Source organism: Nematostella vectensis, chromosome 14, assembly GCF_932526225.1.
Source record: "Nematostella vectensis chromosome 14, jaNemVect1.1, whole genome shotgun sequence".
Taxonomy (NCBI): domain Eukaryota; kingdom Metazoa; phylum Cnidaria; class Anthozoa; order Actiniaria; family Edwardsiidae; genus Nematostella; species Nematostella vectensis.
The window spans coordinates 10,154,554-10,177,015 of NC_064047.1; the positions used below are offsets into that span (position 1 = coordinate 10,154,554).

The window sequence follows — 22,462 nt, forward strand, 5'->3', positions numbered from 1 at the left end:
GGGGGGGGGGGCACGATACAGTAACATTAAGAAAGCAATCGGGGGCACAGTCAAGACCCTACTGGTCATTTCCTTATAATTTTTAAAATATTTTGGGGGCACGCGCCCCCAGTGCCCTAACCCCTGCTACGGCCCGGTAAGAATATAGTACCCAATTAATTATTAGGAAGAGAATTACACTAATGATCAATAGCAATAACAAGCAGGTTGTAACTATGAACACAATTTGATCCTGCGTTTTAGAACGCACCAGGATTAAAAAAGGGAAATTTCTTTCTGCTATCTGAGCCTCGGCATGGTATAAGCATGTTCTTAACATCTGCTGAAATCTCAAGCTAGACCTTATAAAAAAAGGTTATTATAAAAAAGAGTGTATACACCATCACCATCATTACATTGTCACTAGCACCTAGTATTACTTCGCCATATTAACAATCCTAAAAACCTTGATGGCCAGAATAATCATATTCGCCATGAAAGTATACTTATTACCTTCGTCACCTTGTGATTTCCACGATCTTTTTCGTCGTTTCTTCTAATTGCCCCAAATTGTTATTACAGAGACTCGATGTATCTTGTCCATTTGCCGATATTCTCTCTGAGACGCATTATTTCTTATATTTTTCCAGAAAATAACTCCTCTAAAGACCGATTTTATCGTGATCTGTTTGCTCGTGATCTTTTTCTCAGAGACTCGATGTATCTGGTCCATTTGCCGCTATTCTCTTAGAGACGCATTATTTCTTATATTTTTCCAGAAAATAATCCCTCTAAAGACCGATTTTATCGTGATCTGTTTGCTCGTGATCTTTTTCTCAGAGACTCGATGTATCTGGTCCATTTGCCCCTATTCTTTCAGAGACGCATTATTTCTTATATTTTTCCAGAAAATAATTTCTCTTAAGACCTTTTTTTATCGTTTATCTGTTTGCTCGTTGTCTTTTTCTCAGAGACTCGATGTATCTGGTCCATTTGCCGCTATTCTCTCAGAGACGCATTATTTCTTATATTTTTCCAGAAAATAATTCCTCTAATGACCGATTTTATCGTGGTCTGTTTGCTCGTGATCTTTTTCTCAGAGACTTGATGTATCTGGTCCATTTGCCGCTATTCTCTTAGAGACGCATTATTTCTTATATTTTACCAGAAAATAACTCCTCTAAAGACCGATTTTATCGTGATCTGTTTGCTCGTGATCTTTTTCTCAGAGACTCGATGTATCTGGTCCATTTGCCGCTATTCTCTTAGAGACGCATTATTTCTTATATTTTTCCAAAAAATAATTATCTTAAAGAACGATTTTATCGTGATCTGTTTGCTCGTGATCTTTTTCTTAGAGACTCGATGTATCTGGTCCATTTGCCGCTATTCTCTCAGAGACGCATTATTTCTTATATTTTTCCAAAAAATAATTATCTTAAAGAACGATTTTATCGTGATCTGTTTGCTCGTGATCTTTTTCTTAGAGACTCGATGTATCTGGTCCATTTGCCGCTATTCTCTCAGAGACGCATTATTTCTTATACTTTTCCAGAAAATAATTATCTTAAAGACCGGTTTTATCGTGATCTGTTTGCTCGTGATCTTTTTCTCAGAGACTCGATGTATCTGGTCCATTTGCCGCTATTCTCTCAGAGACGCATTATTTCTTATATTTTTCCAGAAAATAATTATCTTAAAGACCGATTTTATCGTGATCTGTTTTCTCGTGATCTTTTTCTCAGAGACTCGATGTATCTGGTCCATTTGCCGCTATTCTCTCAGAGACGCATTATTTCATATATTTTTCCAGAAAATAATTATCTTAAAGACCGATTTTATCGTGATCTGTTTGCTCGTGATCTTTTTCTCAGAGACTCGATGTATCTGGTCCATTTGCCGCTATTCTCTCAGAGACGCATTATTTCTTATATTTTTCCAGAAAATAATCCCTCTAAAGACCGATTTTATCGTGATCTGTTTGCTCGTGATCTTTTTCTCAGAGACTCGATGTATCTGGTCCATTTGCCGCTATTCTCTCAGAGACGCATTATTTCATATATTTTTCCAGAAAATAATTATCTTAAAGACCGATTTTATCGTGATCTGTTTGCTCGTGATCTTTTTCTCAGAGACTCGATGTATCTGGTCCATTTGCCGCTATTCTCTCAGAGACGCATTATTTCTTATATTTTTCCAGAAAATAATCCCTCTAGAGACCGATTTTATTGTGATCTGTTTGCTCGTGATCTTTTTCTCAGAGACTCGATGTATCTGGTCCATTTGCCGCTATTCTCTCAGAGACGCATTATTTCTTATATTTTTCCAGAAAATAACTCCTCTAAAGATCGATTTTATCGTGATCTGTTTGCTCGTGGTCTTTTTCTCAGAGACTCGATGTATCTGATCCATTTGCCGCTATTCTCTCAGAGACGCATTATTTTTTTATATTTTTCCAGAAAATAACTCCTCTAAAGACCGATTTTATCGTGATCTGTTTGCTCGTGATCTTTTTCTCAGAGACACGATGTATCTGGTCCATTTGCCGCTATTCTCTCAGAGACGCATTATTTTTTTATATTTTTCCAGAAAATAACTCCTCTAAAGACCGATTTTATCGTGATCTGTTTGCTCGTGATCTTTTTCTCAGAGACACGATGTATCTGGTCCATTTGCCGCTATTCTCTCAGAGACGCATTATTTCTTATATTTTTCCAGAAAATAATTCCTCTATAGAGACCGATTTTATCGTGATCTGTTTGCTCGTGATCTTTTTCTCAGAGACTCGATGTATCTGGTCCATTTGCCGCTATTCTCTCAGAGACGCATTATTTCTTATATTTTTCCAGAAAATAACTCCTCTAAAGACCGATTTTATCGTGATCTGTTTGCTCGTGATCTTTTTCTCAGAGACACGATGTATCTGGTCCATTTGCCGCTATTCTCTCAGAGACGCATTATTTTTTTATATTTTTCCAGAAAATAACTCCTCTAAAGACCGATTTTATCGTGATCTGTTTGCTCGTGATCTTTTTCTCAGAGACACGATGTATCTGGTCCATTTGCCGCTATTCTCTCAGAGACGCATTATTTCTTATATTTTTCCAGAAAATAACTCCTCTAAAGACCGATTTTATCGTGATCTGTTTGCTCGTGATCTTTTTCTCAGAGACTCGATGTATCTGGTCCATTTGCCGCTATTCTCTCAGAGACGCATTATTTCTTATATTTTTCCAGAAAATAATTATCTTAAAGACCGATTTTATCGTGATCTGTTTGCTCGTGATCTTTTTCTCAGAGACTCGATGTATCTGGTCCATTTGCCTCTATTCTCTCAGAGACGCATTATTTCTTATATTTTTCCAGAAAATAATTATCTTAAAGACCGATTTTATCGTGATCTGTTTGCTCGTGATCTTTTTCTCAGAGACACGATGTATCTGGTCCATTTGCCGCTATTCTCTCAGAGACGCATTATTTCTTATATTTTTCCAGAAAATAACTCCTCTAAAGACCGATTTTATCGTGATCTGTTTGCTCGTGATCTTTTTCTCAGAGACTCGATGTATCTGGTCCATTTGCCGCTATTCTCTCAGAGACGCATTATTTCTTATATTTTTCCAGAAAATAATTATCTTAAAGACCGATTTTATCGTGATCTGTTTGCTCGTGATCTTTTTCTCAGAGACTCGATGTATCTGGTCCATTTGCCGCTATTCTCTCAGAGACGCATTATTTCTTATATTTTTCCAGAAAATAATTATCTTAAAGACCGATTTTATCGTGATCTGTTTGCTCGTGATCTTTTTCTCAGAGACTCGATGTATCTGGTCCATTTGCCGCTATTCTCTCAGAGACGCATTATTTCTTATATTTTTCCAGAAAATAATTATCTTAAAGACCGATTTTATCGTGATCTGTTTGCTCGTGATCTTTTTCTCAGAGACTCGATGTATCTGGTCCATTTGCCGCTATTCTCTCAGAGACGCATTATTTCTTATAATTTTCCAGAAAATAATTATCTTAAAGACCGATTTTATCGTGATCTGTTTGCTCGTGATCTTTTTCTCAGAGACTCGATGTATCTGGTCCATTTGCCGCTATTCTCTCAGAGACGCATTATTTCTTATAATTTTCCAGAAAATAATTATCTTAAAGACCGATTTTATCGTGATCTGTTTGCTCGTGATCTTTTTCTCAGAGACTCGATGTATCTGCTCGCCCCTGTTCTATCCTGCCTGATGGCCTGCAACGTCTGCTCGTCTGGTAATGAACCGCCAAATATTCGCAGACACGGTAAGATAAGCGTATCCACAATAAGTGTGATAACCAGTTTATAACAAAAAGCAGTATAAGAAAGAAACGTATGAAACCGTGTTAGCATGGCTTTAAAGAGCCATTGTCAGACTACCTATGTTATTGTTATTATCGCAGACAATTACCAACTCGATGTGAAAAACGTTTTGGTCAATAAAGTAGGTAGAAGGGAAAATCTCAAAATAATCACCTAATACACTTAAACATTCCTTTTTCAGCCTCCGACCTCATTCGTATGATGATCGAAAGCTGTAAACTCGTCCCTGTTACCCCAGACTATGATTCAAGGTGAAGTGACAGAACATCCACGATAAGAATGCAGGGGTACTCGCCAATAAAAACGGGGAGGGGTCTAATTAAAACTTGCAATATACCAACCAAAGGGGATAATAGCTGATAATAACCGTTACTTAAGGGCCCAACTTAAACTGACACGATAACAAGTTCAAATTTTAGCAGCAAATTTTATTTCAAGAAGGGGAGATTTCTTTTAAGAAGTGTCGAATTTGGTGTCGACATTGAAAAAGTGACTATTTCATTAAAATGGTCAGATTTCCATAAGACTTGATACAAATATCCCCCAAAAGGTTTTCTACACTCACCATGTAATTATATGTGAATATCAATGAGCCCCTGGTTAAATATTAACTCTCAAAGGGAATATTCTTTATTAAATCCGCCCCCGGAAGACTATTTAGTGAAGGGAGGCAATGAATAATCTCTAAAAAGCGCGAGTGTTGTAAGAATCTTATTCTTTACTTCTTCTTTTTTAGGGAAACTTTGATTCCTCCTTTGCGAAGCTTTGTTTACAACCAAGTTAAGGAGTTTAAGGTAAGGAGGCTACTTTATCAAGCTCCAAACAATTGCTAACTAAAAGCTGTAATGTATGCCTTCATGAAACGGTAATCCTCCTATGATGGAACCATTCAACCGGAAACGGCAACAATTTCACTCCCAAGAAAGTAGCAAGAAAGTGATAGCAAGAAAAGCGGTAACACAACAAATCGGTAACGGATTGGTTGTGACTTCTCCATTTATCCGAGTGGAATGCATATGTGTTTTCTCCCATGAATATGATTTATCCTCCCTTTCCCTTGCCTGTCCCAAGTTCAATACTTCTTGGAATCATTGTTCCCGGAAAATTTTTAACGCAGAGTACGAAGTTCATGGTCGTCCGCCAACTTTTATACTTTCAACTGCTCATGCTTTTTTTAGAGTATTGTATTATCTAAAAAAAGAAGGAAAGCAAGACTGCTGCTATATTAGGAGCCGCAAAGTGTAATAACTAATGCAAAATGTAATCTTAACGCGAAATGTAATAACTTTCAACGCAAAATGTAATCTTAACGCGAAATGTAATAACTTTCAACGCAAAATGTAATAAATGTTTAACGCAAAATGTAATAAAATATTTAACGCGAAATGTAATAACGCAAAATGTAATAACTTTATTTATTGACTAATAGTTATATGTCTACCATATTAGGAAAAAGAGTAAATGTTAAGACGTAAAGAAAAACGGAAGAAATCGTTAAATGAAAGAAAGGCAGTGCATTGTTGTTGCATCGGCTTCCAGGGATTTTTTTTTGGTATGATGTGACATTATTCTCGATTTAGTTTGAGAAGTGACAAAGTCCAGGATGCATATAAACAGGCCTATTGTAGTCTTAATACGAAGGGAATTTTGAGAAAAAATGGGAAAGCAATAAAAAAACATGATATAAAATATTACCACTGAGTTATAATGGTTTTGCAGTCAAATTGCGCGTTATGTCTAGAAATTGCCTAATTCAATGATAGCGACCTCGTCTGCAGTAGGCATTTGCTCTCTCTTTGCATTTATTACTACTAGTATACAATCAAAACCGCACAGTATCGCAGCTTTATAGACCATGATTTCGGGAGGATTCGCCATCTCAGGTTGCTGACAGAACCACTACCAAGTGTTTGGAGAGACCGAGACCAACCGTCGATTCGAGATGGACTACTACAACTGTTGGTCACTACATGCTAGCGTCTATTTTCTTAGTTACAGCTTTAAGTTATAGTTAGCTTTAAGTTATAGTATAGTAGTTATAGTCATTATTTGATGTTATTTCATTTTGCGTTATTACATTTCGCGGTAAATATTTTATTACATTTTGCGTTGAAAATTAAACATTTTGCGTTGAAATTGATTACATTTCGCGTTAAGATTACATTTTGCGTTAAAAGTTATTACATTTCGCGTTAAGATTACATTTTGCGTTGAAAGTTATTACATTTCGCGTTGAAAGTTATTACATTTCGCGTTGAGATTACATTTTGCGTTAAAAAGTTATTACATTTCGCGTTAAGATTACATTTTGCGTTGTAACAGCCCTCTACTGCGTGTTTTTTGTTAACCTCTCTCGGTACTTTGTGTTTAAGGGTCTCGTCTTCAAGACATTCGAATCCGTGGCCGTACTTGACCCAGACCTGGTTGCGTCACTCATTCCCGACATGCAACAGGCAATCACTCAGTGCGAGCAAAATAGGGGAGTTGGGACCGACTCTCAGTTACGGTAAGTGCTCCACAGACATCTTCTTTTGGCGCGTAGTCTAGCCATTCTATAAGGGTAACCTACGGCTTGGGAGCCCTGTGGTTTATTGTGCGACTTTTCTCCCCAACTCCTTACGAAAAACCACAGCAAACCCAAATGAAAGGAATGTACAAAGTAAAGTTGCGCACTCACACTCAAGCGTTGAACCTAACGTATGTTTTGGTGCATTTATATAAATTAAGTACCACCAAAGAACTTGAACCTTAAGTGAGACCGAGGTTGATTTCGAACGAAGAGATAAATTCAGTGGAAAATTTATTATGCATATTTTAAATTAAATTGTCAATTATTAAAATGTTGAACTCTCTAAAGATTCTTGCCGAGCCTCTCTCTTTGTAAAAGCAGTGTACTATTAGAAACTTCTTCGAAGATGTGACTGATAATTTTGAGCGGATGGCCTGTTTAATAGCGCGGCCCTCCGGAAGAAAGCTGATGACATTGCCGCCTTAACTCTCAGAAATTTTACGAGTGAACTCGCTGACTCGTTTCTTTTCTAGAAGTTACATTCTCTTTTGCGAGGTTATCCGCTAATATTATGTGTTCATGCATTTACAGAACATCTTTCTAAGGGCTTTCCTAAAATCTGCCATGCGATACGCGGAGACAATGACGTTGAGTAGCGAATTACAATTCAAGATGACACTGAAGATATCTTGCAAAGCTTCATTGGTTCTGCACACGGTGCAAGAAACTTCGTAAATAAAGTAGACCCCATTCGGCAAAAGACAACCGAACGAAACCAGAGTCACCGCTAAAACTGCTCTTGTGAGTTTAGCATTATCCCGAGCGATTGTACTATGAGTACTGGTGTTCCCCAAGAAATCCTCACATTTGATATGCTATTTGACATGAGGGTTTTAAACCCTCAACCCAAACAGCTCTGCATGCGAAGCCAAAACGAATTAAACTTTCGAAAAAAATTTACATATGTATTTGCTTTCTTACGCTGTAATAATGTTTTTAATAATACAAGCGAGCATGTGGCTGCCCCTGTTAGGTTGTGTTTAATTACCTTCTCACATCGCCCATAGCAAATACAGCTTTTTTTATGCAATATCTCGTCTTCTATAAACCACCCTTGCTCACTATTGTTCATAATCACAGCTAGTACATCTTTTGAGCCATCACCAGATCACCAACTTTCGATATAAAATTCCTATCGAGGAGTTCATTTGACGTCAGTCGCAAATTTTCTGACTTCCAAAGGCATGTTAACACTAATCCAAATAAACAAAAACGATTCTGCTGTTGAAACTTTCAACTATTAATTTTGATATGTATATTTTGTCGTATTCGAACCCTAACTTCTCTAAAAAATAATAAGTTGTCAGAAACAAATTCAGAGCTACCAAAAAATTCTAGATCGAGGAATAAATGAACTGGGATGTTGAGAGTTTCCAGTTGCTTACAAAGATTATTTGCTTAACAATTAAAGGTAATTAAAATCATTCCTGACCATTGATTAAACTTCGGCAGCTCAAAGTCTAAACAGTATGAATTTACGGTTACCTGTATTTGGCTCTTTTCTTTGTAATTTGTCTTATTAAATCTAGTAGTAGTTACGACACTAAAAATCATATATTTGTTAATGATTTACATATTTTTTCACACACGGATTTGAACACTTTTATTTTTTTGTTGTGTATAATGTTTAAGGGCCTATGGTACTATCTTTTGAGTCCGTTGCTAGAGAAAGTTGTTTATTTTATTAAAGCTTTTGTTTTATGTCAAATCTCTTGGAACTTTCACAATTGTTGTGAAATGTTCAAAATCAACGTGTTTTTCTCTCGCGGAAATGGCCGCCATCTTGTTTTTTCGCCATCTATTTTTATTCTCAAAAAACATAAAAATTGCATTTTCTTCTACAAAATGTCGAAAGTTTATTTTAATCTCTTGGCTATTCTGGGTCTGTATGACCTGGAATTGATTTGTTTGGCTTCGGGGTGAAAAGACTTATAAAAAAACCATCTGACTTTGGGGAGAGGAGTGTTGACTGGCCTTCCCCTCGTGAATTTTCCCCTGGATCTCCCAGAATTCTTTGCAATACGTAAAGACCTCTTTGTGGTTGTACAAGCCTTCAAGGAGTGGACATTGTGTTTTGAGGGCATGGAAATGTACCTGGAGGATCAGAATAAAGGTATCTATTTGTGTCTTGAGCTGTGTTTGCTGATCTCTCTCCCTTGTGTGGTATTTTGAGCGTTTTATTGAGAGGGGTGATTCTGCTTTTCTCTCCTTGTTCGATTTGAGATTTGTCAAAGAACCTGTTCTATTATTTGGCTTAAGAGTAGATGCCAACACCTTGGTTGGATGCATATCTGCAAGACCATTTATCCCTTAGACTGATGCCTGAGTATCTTCATTTTGTTGTGTTTATTTTGCATTTATGAATTTTTTGGGTTGTGGGTACTTCCCAAAGCCGGTACAGGCCGCTTGAGGGGTCAATGTGTTAACCGAATGTAGCGCTTTTCCATTTCGTAGCAACGGAGTTTCGTAGCAACGAGATGGTACCATAGGTCCTTAAAGAAATTTTATTTTTCCGGATTTTAAAAGCACTGGATTGCTGATGGCTATGAGCACTGTTTTCATTATTGATTATCGTTTCCACCAATGGTATATAATATCTTAATAATAAGATTACAAGAAGAATACATGCAGTGGAAAACATTGTGTAATTCCAGAAAATATCCATTACCCCCCCTCCCCATGAAAGGGGTCAGAGGTATGACCCCCCACCTTTCTGGAATTTCCAAACCCCTGGAAAAAAATAAATACAGTAACTGTTTGTAACTGGAAAAGGGCATTTCCCCCCCCCCCCCCCCCTCTCTCCCCTCTGGCAATTCCTGTGCGTTTGAACCCCCCCTCCATGGGGGGTATTGATATTTTCTGGAACTACACATTAGTAGTTAAAAACAGACTGCACTTTGTTAGAGGTTCTTGACGAGTTCCCATTTAAGTTGCCATCATACTTCATTAAGAATATCAAATTTCTGTAACATTTGTGGCATCATTGACATGTCCAATGTTTTCTACACCCGTTACCGTCGTCATAGAGTACATGGTTATGTCATTATGTCAGAGTACATGGTTATGTCTTATTAAATCTAGTAGTAGTGACGACACTAAAAATCATATATTTGGTAATGATTTACATATTTTTTCACACACGAATTTGAACACTTCTATATTTTTGTTGTGTATAATGTTTAAAGTAATTTTATTTTTCCGGATTTTAAAAGCACTGGATTGCTGATGGCTATGGGCACTGTTTTCATTATTGTTATCGTTTCCACCAATTGTATATAATATCTTAATAATAAGATTACGCGAAGAATACATGAAGTTGAAAACATTGTGTAATTCCAGAAAATGTCCATCCCCCCCCCCCCCCCCCCCCATGGAGGGGATCAGAGGTATGACCCCCCACCCCTCTGGAATTTCCAACCCCCTGGAAAAAAATAAATACAGTAACTGTTAGGGAAAAAGGCACCCCCCCCCTCACCTCTGGAAATTCCTGTGCGTTTGAACTCTCCGCCCCCCGGAATTTCCAATCCCCTCCATGGGGGGTATTGATATTTTCTGGAACTACACATTAGTAGTTAAAAACAGACTGCACTTTGTTAGAGATTCTTGACGAGTTCCCATTTTAGTTATGCCATCATACTTCATTAAGAATATCAAATTTCTCTGACATTTGTGGCATCGTTGGCATGTCCAATGTTTTCTACACCCGTTACCGTCGTCATAGAGTGCATGGTTATGTCATCTTTCTGTTTACGGTTCTCCGGCCCCTCATCCAGTATAGCGATGTCCAATATCTTTACACTCCTTGTAGAGCATTTATTCTTATTTCGGTTAATGCGAGGTTCGCCGTAAATATTGAGAAATCTTGAAGGATTTGTGTGCAACCGTTTACAGAACATCTCTCTGAGTATCTGTCTAAAATCCGCCATACGGTACGCGTAGACAACAACATTGAGGAACGAATTGTTGTAGGCAAAAATTAAGAAAAGATCTTGTACCATATTAGAGGTGTACTGGCACTTTATACAAGAAGCTTCGTAAATAAAGTAACAGCCAATGGGTATGAAGCAAGTTAATGATAATATCGTTACTGTAACTACGGTTCTTGTAAGGCGAGCATTGTCTCTAGCGATGCGAGCCTCGTTTCCTTGTACAGGTTGAGAGAATCTTCTCTTCAGCAAAATCGCTAAATAGCAAATCGCCATGGTAAGAATGGCTAGACTGACAAAAACTACTCGCAAATAGTTCTCTAGAGCGTTTAGCTTCGAACGTCCCATCTGGATGGAGTTTAGTTTGTAGAGAATAACCGGGAGCTCTATGGAAATGGCGAGAACCCAGATAATGGTGATGGCGATGATGTAGTGACGTCTGTTTAGGGAACGTTGTCTAAAAGGGACGAAGACAGCAAACGCGCGCTCTGTGGCCATGCCAGCAATCGTCAAGACCGATAAGTAAATGCACACAGCAACCATAGAGTTTGTAGTTTCGGCGAGATTGACCTTAAACATGGTCCTATATAGTTCACGATTCAGGCGGTCCAGATTTTGAATGAACAAAGAAACGCCAACTAGGAGATCCGAGGCGCACAGACTCATTAGAAGATAGTTTGACTTTTTGACGAGGAACTCTTTTCTGAAAAAGACGATCAAGGCGATGGTGTTGACGGCAACAATAAAAAGAGATTGTACTAGAAGTACTGGTGTTCCCCAAGAAATCCTCACATTTGATGTGCTATTTGACATTTTGGTTTTAAACCCTCAACCCAAGAAGCGTCTGCAAGCGAAGCCAAAACGAATCAAACTTTTGAAAAAAATATGTACATATATATTTGCTTTCTTACTCTGTAATAATGTTTTAAATAACACAATTGAATTAATTAATCTATTTATTAGAGTGGACAGCAGCTGTTTGCTATTTATTAGTGTTTGACTTATCGCCAGCGAGACTAATTTCACTTTTAAATAGACTTTTATAAGATCATTTTTCACAAACGTATGTTTTAACATAAGGTTTTTATATTACCTTGGATGAAGATTGAGATTTTAGCGTTATTTGGGAAAAGGTCGAAAACAGTCGAAACCATGATTTATCCAAGATTAGTTCTTCTGTTAAAACCAAAATTGGGTTTTACACGTCGAGCGGATGGAATAGTTTAAAATATATTTAGAATTCGGTACGGAATGTAGGTTTACTCAAACCTTGAAACGGTATATTGAGTAAACCAAAGCGCAAAGCACGCCAAGAAGAACTCTTTCTGCGACAGAGACCTTTGGGAGCATTCGCTGGGTCTCCGGGCATGGCCATAGAAATCCTTGGTTACCCAGGGAGTCGAGTTCAGCGTAACACGGCACGAGAACGAGGCGGGGGAGGAAGAGAAAGGAAGGATCTTCTCTCCCGCTCCCTTCCCCCTCCACCGGCCTTATTCCGCCTTGTTCTCGCGCCTGACGCCCTTGGTCTCCGGGCATGGTCATGGACCCTGTGCCTCTAATTCATTTAAGGAAAAAAAAATACTTCTCGATATATTACACTTGGATGGTCCACCAAAATCTGGTAGTCGACTTAAAATGTTCGTCTTTATTAAGACTTCTTCAGCGAAGACTCAACTTGTATGGAGTAGACTAGGATATTTTACTTTGCTATTTATCACAAACTTTAGGTTAGGGTTAGGGTCAGATTTCAATGTAATTTGACTCTTTAAAAAAAACTCTGGTATACATCTGTCCAATGGAGAGCATGAAATATGGAAACATGCAATTTTCTCCTGATAACAAGGATTTTCAAGGGTTTTTTTTTACACACATACGATTCTTTGGAATTTTATCTCTTGGATGTATTTGATTTGCACTCTTGTGTTATTTTTCACACATTTGAAATAAATTGACTTTAAGAAGCAGCTCCTTACGCAAAGCGTTCAATTGTATGAAAAGCGTGTGGAAATTACTGCCACATTATTTTTTTTGTTTTCTTGTTATATGCGTTGTTGTTGATGATTTTATAATAATTTCACTGGCACTGGCAGATGGTAAACGAATGCTTTTCTTTTTCTTTTTTAGCTCGGCGTTTAAAGTGTTGCTACAGAAGGCTGGCAGGGCATCCGAAGCAGACTGGGACTCGCCTAATATCCATGATAGCTTGTCATAGCTACGTGTCGTTATGGAGATATGATTGCAAAATCATCCGAATAGGACTGGGACTCAATTGGAGTTAGTCAAAGTCTATTGTTGTAATGTAAGATATTACCACATCATCCGAGGAGGACTGGGACTCGCCTGGAGCCAGGAAAAGTCCAGTGTCGTAATGTTCAATAAGATATAATTACCTAATAGTCCGAGAAGGACTAGGAAAAGACTGGTGTCAGAAAAGACACCGGTTTCGTAATGTAAGATTTTACCAAATCATCCGAGAAGGACTGGGGCTTGCCTGGAGCCAGGAAACGCTCAGTGTCGTATTGTAAGATATAATCACCAAATCAACCGAGGACTAGGGCTCGCCTTGGGCTAGTAATACCCATTCTTGTAATGTAAGATATGACTACCTAATAGTCCGAGAAGGACTGGGACTCACCTGAAGTCGTATACTATAGTGTAAGATAATATAATAACGTAATCATCGTCCGGTAAGGGCTGGGCCCAGTGTCGCATGGTAATGTCCAAATCATCACCCGAGAAGGACTGGAACTCCCTGGAGTCAGAATGTAAGATATGATAACCTTATTAGTGGGGTCGCTTAGCGCACAAAAAGAGCTAAATCTATACACATCGGACAGAAGCACCAAACTTGGTAATATATAGATTTAGGCACTGCCTAAAGGCGGAGCAAGCATTTGATACCTTTTTGTGTTGACTGATAGGGGTTATTTAGGGGGATCTAGGTGTCTTTAAAATGTTTTTTTAATTAGATTAAAAAAGTCATTTTTTACTGCCATGTCTTTATGAATTGTAAAGGCCCGTACCTAGGAGGGGTGCGAACGCACCTCCCCACACACACACACACACAACGGCCAAAGGAACACTTTCGGTTCTCAATAGAGGTGCTATTATTTGTAGATAAAACTCACCCTGGTATGTAGCCAAATCCGACATTAAATCCCCCTGGAAATACTGCAAAGGCGCGGTCAGATTTTTATTAGAGAACTACCCCCCCCCCCCCCCCCCCCGGAAATATAAGGTCCACTTTCTTTGATTTCTCACCCCACCAAGAAAAATCCTCGGTATGGGTCTGTTGCATTGGCCCCTCCAAATGTATCAAGCAATCACTCATTTAATAATATTTTATTTGCAGTATGAAAGTTAACAAATACTAAACCTTGGTAAGAAAAAGGCTGTCAAACTTTAGGTGTCTTAATTGAGTCTAATGGTCAACTCTTATTTTCCCTCTTATTTAACTCCACTATCTATATTTCGTTTATTATCAAAATAGCATTCTAACAAGCTTTGACCTTGTGAAGAATATATCAAGGATGTAACAGTATTCCAAAGAATTAGATGCCATACTGTAGTTTTCACGTACTGCAACTGATTATTCAGAAGAATGTGTTAAAATTAAACTCCACAAATATACCTCCTTACATGCATTACATATTGGTGCACCCACCCTTTGGCCTTTTTTTTAGAAACTTTGGATCCACCTATACAGGCTACTAAAAATAAATGCAATGGAGGCAAATCCTAAATTACTGAAAGTTTCTAATTACCAACCAAACCATGTTCATTGATCTATGTTGGGGGCAGAGAGGAATAAATATACAAATAAACAAAAAGTCAATGGGGAGCGAAGGAAAGGGAGAAATGTGACTATTTGAAAAAAATGTTACTCTATTCTAAAACATTTATAACAATAATGCAATAATAACTTGACTGAGCACTTTCCTAGTATTTTTTCCCTTTCCCTATTACCTTTAGGATTGATATAAAACTGTTTTTTTTTACAAATTTATTAATGAAAAAGCACAAGTTTGTTGTTATCTTTATATAATTTAAGTACTTTGAGCTAATAAAAAAACCCTTTATAGAACTTGTATCAAAGCTGCATTCTGACCAGCTTTGCCCTTGCAAAGAAACAAATAATGAATGGAACAGCATTCCAAAGATATAATGATACAGGTTATACATTTCAGGTGCCATATGGAAGTTTTGTCTATCACATACTGGTTATACTCCATCACCAAGGATATTACAGTCATGCATTACATATTCGTTTGGTGCACCCACCCTTTAGCATGGTGGCCTGCTGTTTTATAGAAACCCTGGATCCACACATGCTAATGCTACTCCAAAATTAAATGCAATGGAGAAGAACAAATTTACTTGGGAAGCAAATTCTAAAAAAAAATCCTTGATATTACTGAAAGTAGTGCTAAATGAAGATGTCTTATTTCAAACCTAACATATTTTAATTTATTTAGGGTGCAGAGGGGAAACAGCAAATATTATCAATTGCATACAAAAATAGTGAACAGAGATGGAAAAAAGAAATAAATGGGACAATATCTATGATAAAAAAAATTAACAGTAATGCAACAACACTCTCCTAACATTTCCCCTTTTCCTCATAATCTTTAGGTTGATAGAAAAAGTTTTCTTTACGGATTTATCATTGAGAGCAAGTATCTTGCTCTAAAAAACCTATTACACTTATACTGTCGTATAAAAGTAAGAAATCCCCTACTATATTATCTTAATATTTGCCTATTATTATGCCTTCCAGCCTTTAGAATCAATCATGGCCCTCAGGTAGTCCTTGGTTGGTTTTACCTAAATAAAAGTGAAAACAATTAATTATGTTTTTCTTTCAAAACAATATTTTCATCATGCCATTTATAACCTTACTAGGGGGGACTGGGTGGTTTGAGTGAAAATCCCTTGGGAGGTGCGCTGGGCCCCTCCGCACCTCCCAGCCCCATTTTAGGCTTGGGAGGTGCGCTGGGCCCCTCCGACCCTCCCCCCCCCCCCCCCCCCCCCCCCAACCCCGTTTTAGGCTTGGGAGGCGCGCCGCGCCCCTCAGAGCCCCCCAGCCCCGTCTCATGCAAATGAGGCCCCGCGTAGATTAATAATTGCTAATTATCAATCTACGTCGGGACCAGTTCGCGTAGATGGGTAATTAGCAAAAGTAAATCTGCGCAAAACACACTCCGCGTAGATGAATAGTTAGCAATGGTAAGCAATCATTAATCCGCTGTCTATCGACAGCAGCGGGACTGGGACCTTTCGTAGAAACGAGTGGGAACCTTGCAATTAGACCCCCGCCTGTCCTGTGGTATACCGAGCGTTCGAAGGATGAAGTGCGGAAAAGATTACTGCGGGTGGCTAAAGGTCGGCCATGCAAACACGTGCGGCCAGAGGCGCATGGACACCTACTGCAGGGTGCACCTCCAAAGGCTCCGTAAGGGCAGCCCCCTCCCCGTGCCGTCCAGGATCTGCGGCATAGGGACGCAGTCGGAGACGCGGTTGTGCCGCCCCTGCGGAGCGAATCTTGAGGGGCAGAGGATGCGCGGCATCGAGAGGCGCGCTCGGGAATGGTTCGCACTCGTCCTGTCTGATATCGCAGCCCGCGATACGGGCAGTTAGAGACTGGGTGGCACAAGGCATACCCAAACACTCGTCCCGCCGGCTGCGATACGGGCAATTAGAGACTGGGTGGCACAAGGCATACCCAAATACCCGTCCTTTCTGATACCGCAGGGTTGCGATACAGGCAATTAGAGACTGGGTGGCACAAGGCATACCCAAACATGGACGCTTACATAGAGGAGATTCTTAATAGCATGTCTGATAAAGAGGCGCCCGCCGTACTGGCAGGGCTGAGGATGCCAAGCGCAAGCTGCTTAAGCCGCTCATGCCGGCGACCTCGCGGCCAGAGTTAGTCTGGCGCGAGTTCGACCCATTGCTGCTGGAACGGCGGCAAGAGGGCCCAGAGGGCTTAGACCCCGAGGAGTACTATTCTCTCTTCGTCGGCGGCGCCCATCTTCGGTTCCCAAGCGTGGATGCCACTCTTCGGAGCCAAGACATAAGCGCCGGTGTTTACCAGGAGATACGAGATCTTGGTGGAGCAGGTGTCATTGCTCTATAGCCGGTTATGCGGGGGCCTGATATTAATGACGACGGCTCGGTGTGGTGGGTCTCGCACGAGCGAGAGTCTCTGAGGGCAAACGCAGTGCTGCCACTGGTGCTCGAGATGGTAGACCCCGACCAGCGTTACAGACTCTTCACGGTCGTTGGTAAGGCCCCCGCAGAGTCATTGGCGCCAATCACGGAGGAGGAAGGGCGCTCGGAGCACACGGTTGGTGGGTCGTTAGTCCCCGAATCGCAGTCGGCGCCCTGGAAGGCATCGATGCGGGTATTTGGGAGAAAGGACGAGAGTACCTCGTCTACGTGAGATTCGAGCTTCGCCCTTTACCTGAGCAAAATGGGGAGCCTGGGCCAATGTTTGAGCGAGAGGGGAGTGACGCCTTCGCTAACTGTGTTGTGAGCTATGTTGCCGACTTCTTGAGGAATCGCGGCACCTCGCGCTCCCTTGGTCTAACCAAGACACGAGGCAAGATCCTCGAGCGATATGACAAGAAGCTGGCCACTACGGGATGCACCAAAGAAGACCTCTTTGAGATGGAAAAGAAGCTCGAGATAAAGCTGGTAGCCGTGGACGCCCTGGGCAACGTTATGTGGGACTCGGGGAAGTACAAGAGGGGGTACACACAAATCCGCATCCCTTGCCACAATAACCACGCCTGGGCGGAGCTTCCGACTGAGCCACGTTTGATCGCGAGCGTCCACGGCCTAGACTTCAAGGCTGAGGGGGAGCTTCGTTCGTTATGTCAGGAGAAGGCTCTAACCAGTGCCGCCACAAAAACTTGCGAGGCAAAAGTGCGAGAGGTGCTCATTCGCTTTATAAACAGGGCGATCCCCAGAAGCACGAGGATCTGGCTGTGTGGGCGTGTTATAGTCACGCACGAAGGCAAACTGTACCGATCGGGACAGGACGGGTGAGCAGCTATCGACAGGGCGTTTACAGACGAGACAGGATATGATCCTCAATGGCTCCCTGATGATCACCCAGCCTACCAAGAGTACACCAAAGCTACGCACTCGATGGGCGGTGCAATAGGGTATCGCTTCAAAAAGTGGACCCAAAGAGAGAACATCAGGCCAACGCCTCTTAAATACAGGGACGTCTGGCGAGCGGCGCAGGTTGAGTCCAAAGTGTGGAATAGCAAGGTAAACTTAGGGGCGCAGCCTCATGCGCACATCGACATGCGTGCGGCGTACCTAGGATGCGAGGACAGTGTCTTCGGCGGCGCCTCGGACGCCATTGATTTGGTACGGAAATACGGCTTCCCTACGAACGTGTATCGTATCGCGGATGTTGTGGGACGGCCATTGAGCGAGGTTCTTCAACTAACCGGGGCCATTCAGCTGACCGAGTGGGAGTTCTCTGAGGCCTGCCACCCCTACACTTCCGGGAGGGTAGGGCAGCACTTGGAACAAAACGAGGGCTGGATCACCACGCCAGAGCTCAAGGACCTGTTAGACTCGGGTGACCTCGTCATGGCCACGACGAGGGAGGTGTTGTATAGCGTCGGAATAAAGGACTTCATCAAGTTCCCCCACTCCATCGCGTGCCGCCCCGGCGGTGAAGATTCGCAGTACCCTGAGGGTCGAGATCTCGCTGTCCGTTTCGTAGGCAAGTGCGCTCGCCATGGCGACGAGTCCTCGATCGTAGTCCGCGACCGTGAAGAAGCCGCGTATCTGACAAACCTCCTTGCGGGCACCGACCATTTACTTAACTTCGAGCATGCCGACGGGGCTCATCTGATCCAATACAAAGACGGTGTCCGGCGCTCACAATGGTACCATATCAGGGCCTTCGTCTTGGCGTAAACAAACATAGCGTTGCGACGCATGTTGAGGCGGATCCCTCGCGAAGACGTCCTCCGAGTGTGCACAGATGCCATATACGCCCAGTGGTGTAAAGCTCGTGGAGCGAAATTCGAGGTATGGAGAGTGGCGCCACAAGAAGCCTGGGTACGAGTGGCGACCCAAAGCGGCTTGGGGTCCAAAGAAGTCGGGGAGCTTGGCCAAGGAGCCAAGCACTGCGCCGAGTCTGCCGTGCGATCTAGTGGCCTTAACCTCTGCAAAGATGTAGCTAGCCGGCCAAGGAGGATCGGGGAAGACCGAGTGGGCGGTGAGCATGTTCCGCGGCCGCAACGTTGTGGTGCTCACACCCGAGAACGACCTCGCCCACGACCATCGCAACAACCCGCGCCTCGCGGTGAAGGCTCAAACCTACCACCACTACCTCTGCATACCAGCGGAGAAGCCGATGGAGAAGTGGGGACCTTTCGAGCTGGGGCACAAACTCGACCGTCTCGCAGAAGTAATCATCATTGACGAGTGCTGTAAAGTACAGACTAAAGTGCTACGCGCCATCCTAGGGTATCTCGCCACGAGGCCGTGTCAGGTAGTGTGTTGTGGCGACTATGGGCAGGTCCCGCCCTGGGGAGATAAAGAGGGGCCTCACGATATGCTCAAGGAGTGGGCACAAGGGAACATCCGCTGGTTCGAGTCCGACTACCGCTGCCTGTGTGAAGACTGCGGAAAGCCGTACAGTACATGCGACTGCGGCTCTGCCGCGCCCTCCTCCAGGCTCCACGACATAAAGGGCCGGATTTGGTGTCAGCCAGATTCCCAACAGCTTGAGGTGTTTCGACAGGAGTGGGATGGGGTGGCGTTCGACCCGGCGGTCTAGCAGGCCCACCCAAGCGATATGTGGGTGTGCTCGACCAACAAGATGGGGGCTCTTGTTCAGCAGCGATTGGTAGAGCACTACAGGAAAAGCTACCCCCGATTGCCAGCAACCATCCGCTTTGACCGAGATGTTAGCGTCGCGCATCGTTATCGCAAGCAAGGGCGGCCAGTGCCCATGCCAGGCAAAAGGGGCGAGAAGGTCGACGCGTACAAAGGCACGGTTGTCGAGGTTCCTCTCGACGCGGTCCTTAACGGGCTTCCCCTTGAGTGGAAATACGCGGGCTGGGGGATAGTCCACCGGGTGCAGGGCAAGACTATCCAGACTCCAAGACGTCTGTTTATCATAGACCACAGCTTAGAGGGCTGGATCACGAATGCTGTATACACCGGCATCTCCCGCGTGCGGCGCGCCGACAAGATAGTCCGCGTGATCCCCCCCGATAACACCCCCGGTGCCTTGGTTCCCACAGGACTGCAGGCTACGCCCAGTGAAGAGCTCATTATAGCGCGAATCAAGCGATACGCTATAGACGACGTTCTGACGGTAGACCACGTACTCGGCATGATTGCTGACGCGGAAAAGAAGTGCACGGTCTGTGGCACTCAGCTTCTGCTTCAGGGGTACACCAAGAGTCATCCCCAATGCTTCAGTATCGACCGGCTGGACGACAGTCAGGGTCACTACAAGTGGAATGTCAGACTCACGTGCCTTAGCTGCAATAGAAGGCACAAGCGCTGATCACGCTAGCGTGACGCTACGCAACTGCGAACGCGTGAAGCCGTGCTTAGAGTACGCCGTGTAATACAACACTGGCTGTCCGTGCTCCATGACCCTCTAGTATTGGGTATGCCTTGCTTGACCACCACGGGTCCGTCGCTCGCCGTCGGCCCTTGTCCTGAAGGTCTTCCTCGTTTACGGCGATGTACACCTCCGTTCCGACCTCTAAGGGGACCTCTAAGGGGGGCTTTTCGGCTTTGAGAGGCACGCGCCTCAGCTTTATGGCGTCTTTAGGCGCAAAGCCAGTCATGCGAGTCTTCGTTGCGTTTATGTCCGAGATGACGATTGGCAAAGCAGTAACCCTCTCGCGGTTTGTTTCGCCGGATGCAAGCTCCTTCTATTACTGCGCACGAAATAGGCGCTGAGCCAGCCAGCGATGGAAAGACTCGGCGAAAGCTTGGCTCCTGTGGTGCCCTGGCTCAGGCAGTCGGACCTCCACCCCGTGGTCTGTTAGGAGCTTTGTGGTAGCACCCTTGAACTCCGTGCCGTCATCAACCATGAGGACTTTAGGCCATGTGAGAGGTCCCTCTGCATAGATGTCAGCGAATTCGCGGGAGACGACGGCCGCGCTCTTAGTCCTCAGTGGGCGGGCGGCTTTATATCGTGAAGCAACGTCAACGACAGTCAGGGCATACTTGTACCCGCGGTCGGTTGGCAAGAATAGCAGGTCCGACTGGTGGATACGGTTTGGTATCTGCTCCGAGAAATGGGCGTAGGTAGTCGGAGGTGGGGGTGTCTGTGTGTAGCCCCCGACGGGCTGCGAGCTTACCCACTTGCGCACTCGATCTATGGAGGCTGAGCCCTTGGGAAGTTTGGCATGCAGAGCGGTCACTCCCTGGAAGCCACCTCTGGCGTAGTATATAGGACGAAGGAACGCATCGAGTTCTTCGTCGGACATGCGCTTCGCCGCCATTAAGTGTCGGCAATGTACTGCAACAGGTGTATCAGTCTCCAATAGGCGGTTGCCGTCTGCTCGGGTAGTGCCGGGGTGGTCTTTCTGAGGTCGGTAGGCCCTCGGAGAACGACATTGGCGAACCTCTTAACGCACTCCCTGTCTGCGCGCCACAACTCGAGGCTTCGGTTAGCAATGTCACCAAAGCTACATAACCCACCCATCGACGGCACCTTCGGTGTCACTCGCTTAGCAGCGGCTGCTACCTCGTGCATAGCACTCCACAACTGGTCTGCAATCATCTTATACGTATACCTATACGCATACGCGCAGTATGTATATAGGCCGCCTAGATGCAGCGCCGGAACGGCAGCTGCATCACAGCAAGCGGCTAGCTGTGTAGCCAATGGTGAGAGCGCCGGCGCCAATGTACGCCAACTCGGCGTTTTTCTGCGTTTTGCTGGGGATGTAGTAGTCGGACAGCTCAGGAGCCCGCATCGACTCCAGGGATTGTTTTGGTCGGGTCTGGTTGTAGAGTTTGAGCGCGTAGTCAGTGTCGGTGAAGTTTTGCTTTGCGAGGGCCCCTCTCTCGCGACTTTGCGCTTGCCAATCGAGGATTTTTTTGTCGCCGCTGTTGGTAGCGTCCCTAGTCTCTCGAGGGCCTTGTCGTGCCTCTCCTTCTCAGCTAAGGCAGGGCTCTCATCGTTCGACAGGAACTTTGCGAGGTAGTTGCCACCAACGAATACAGTCGCGTTTAGGACGGCGCCACCAACCAAAATCGCGATGGAGGCCATCGAGTAGTGTGTGATGCTGTGTGTACGTGTACATACACGAACACGAGTCTAATACATGGCCTACACATGTAGTGTAGGACACTACTACATGGGCAGGATCTTCTGGTCCTCAAGGTAACCCTTCAAAGCGACAGCACCTGCAACGGCGGCACTCATTTTTGCGTAGTTCATGGCGTTCGCGGAGGGGTCTTTGGTGAAGTCTTCGCGCAAGACCTTGCGCCCAACCCAGCCGATACCGGCGACGAGGCCGGTTATGACTGCGGCGTCGGTGATGGTCTTTGTAATCTTGCTTTGCTGCGTCGTTGACATATATATGCGTACACGCGTATGATGCACGGACGTGCGGATATGGGTGGGGC

At 43.5% G+C, this 22,462-nt stretch overlaps 1 protein-coding gene across 2 annotated transcripts in view; it reads left to right on the top strand.

The window, feature by feature from the left end:
- The window catches only part of LOC5510360 (protein MMS22-like), a 58,813-nt gene extending 44,994 nt beyond the window's left edge, over positions 1 to 13,819 (top strand). For both annotated transcript variants that reach the window (XM_048721987.1, XM_048721986.1), the window contains 5 exons: positions 4,181 to 4,275; positions 4,515 to 4,584; positions 5,070 to 5,127; positions 6,706 to 6,839; positions 12,953 to 13,819. In XM_048721987.1, coding sequence (XP_048577944.1) covers positions 4,181 to 4,275; positions 4,515 to 4,584; positions 5,070 to 5,127; positions 6,706 to 6,839; positions 12,953 to 13,040 — 445 coding nt within the window. In that variant the 3' untranslated portion in view covers positions 13,041 to 13,819. The remainder of the gene's footprint in view (positions 1 to 4,180; positions 4,276 to 4,514; positions 4,585 to 5,069; positions 5,128 to 6,705; positions 6,840 to 12,952) is intronic.
- Positions 13,820 to 22,462: the final 8,643 nt, after the last annotated feature.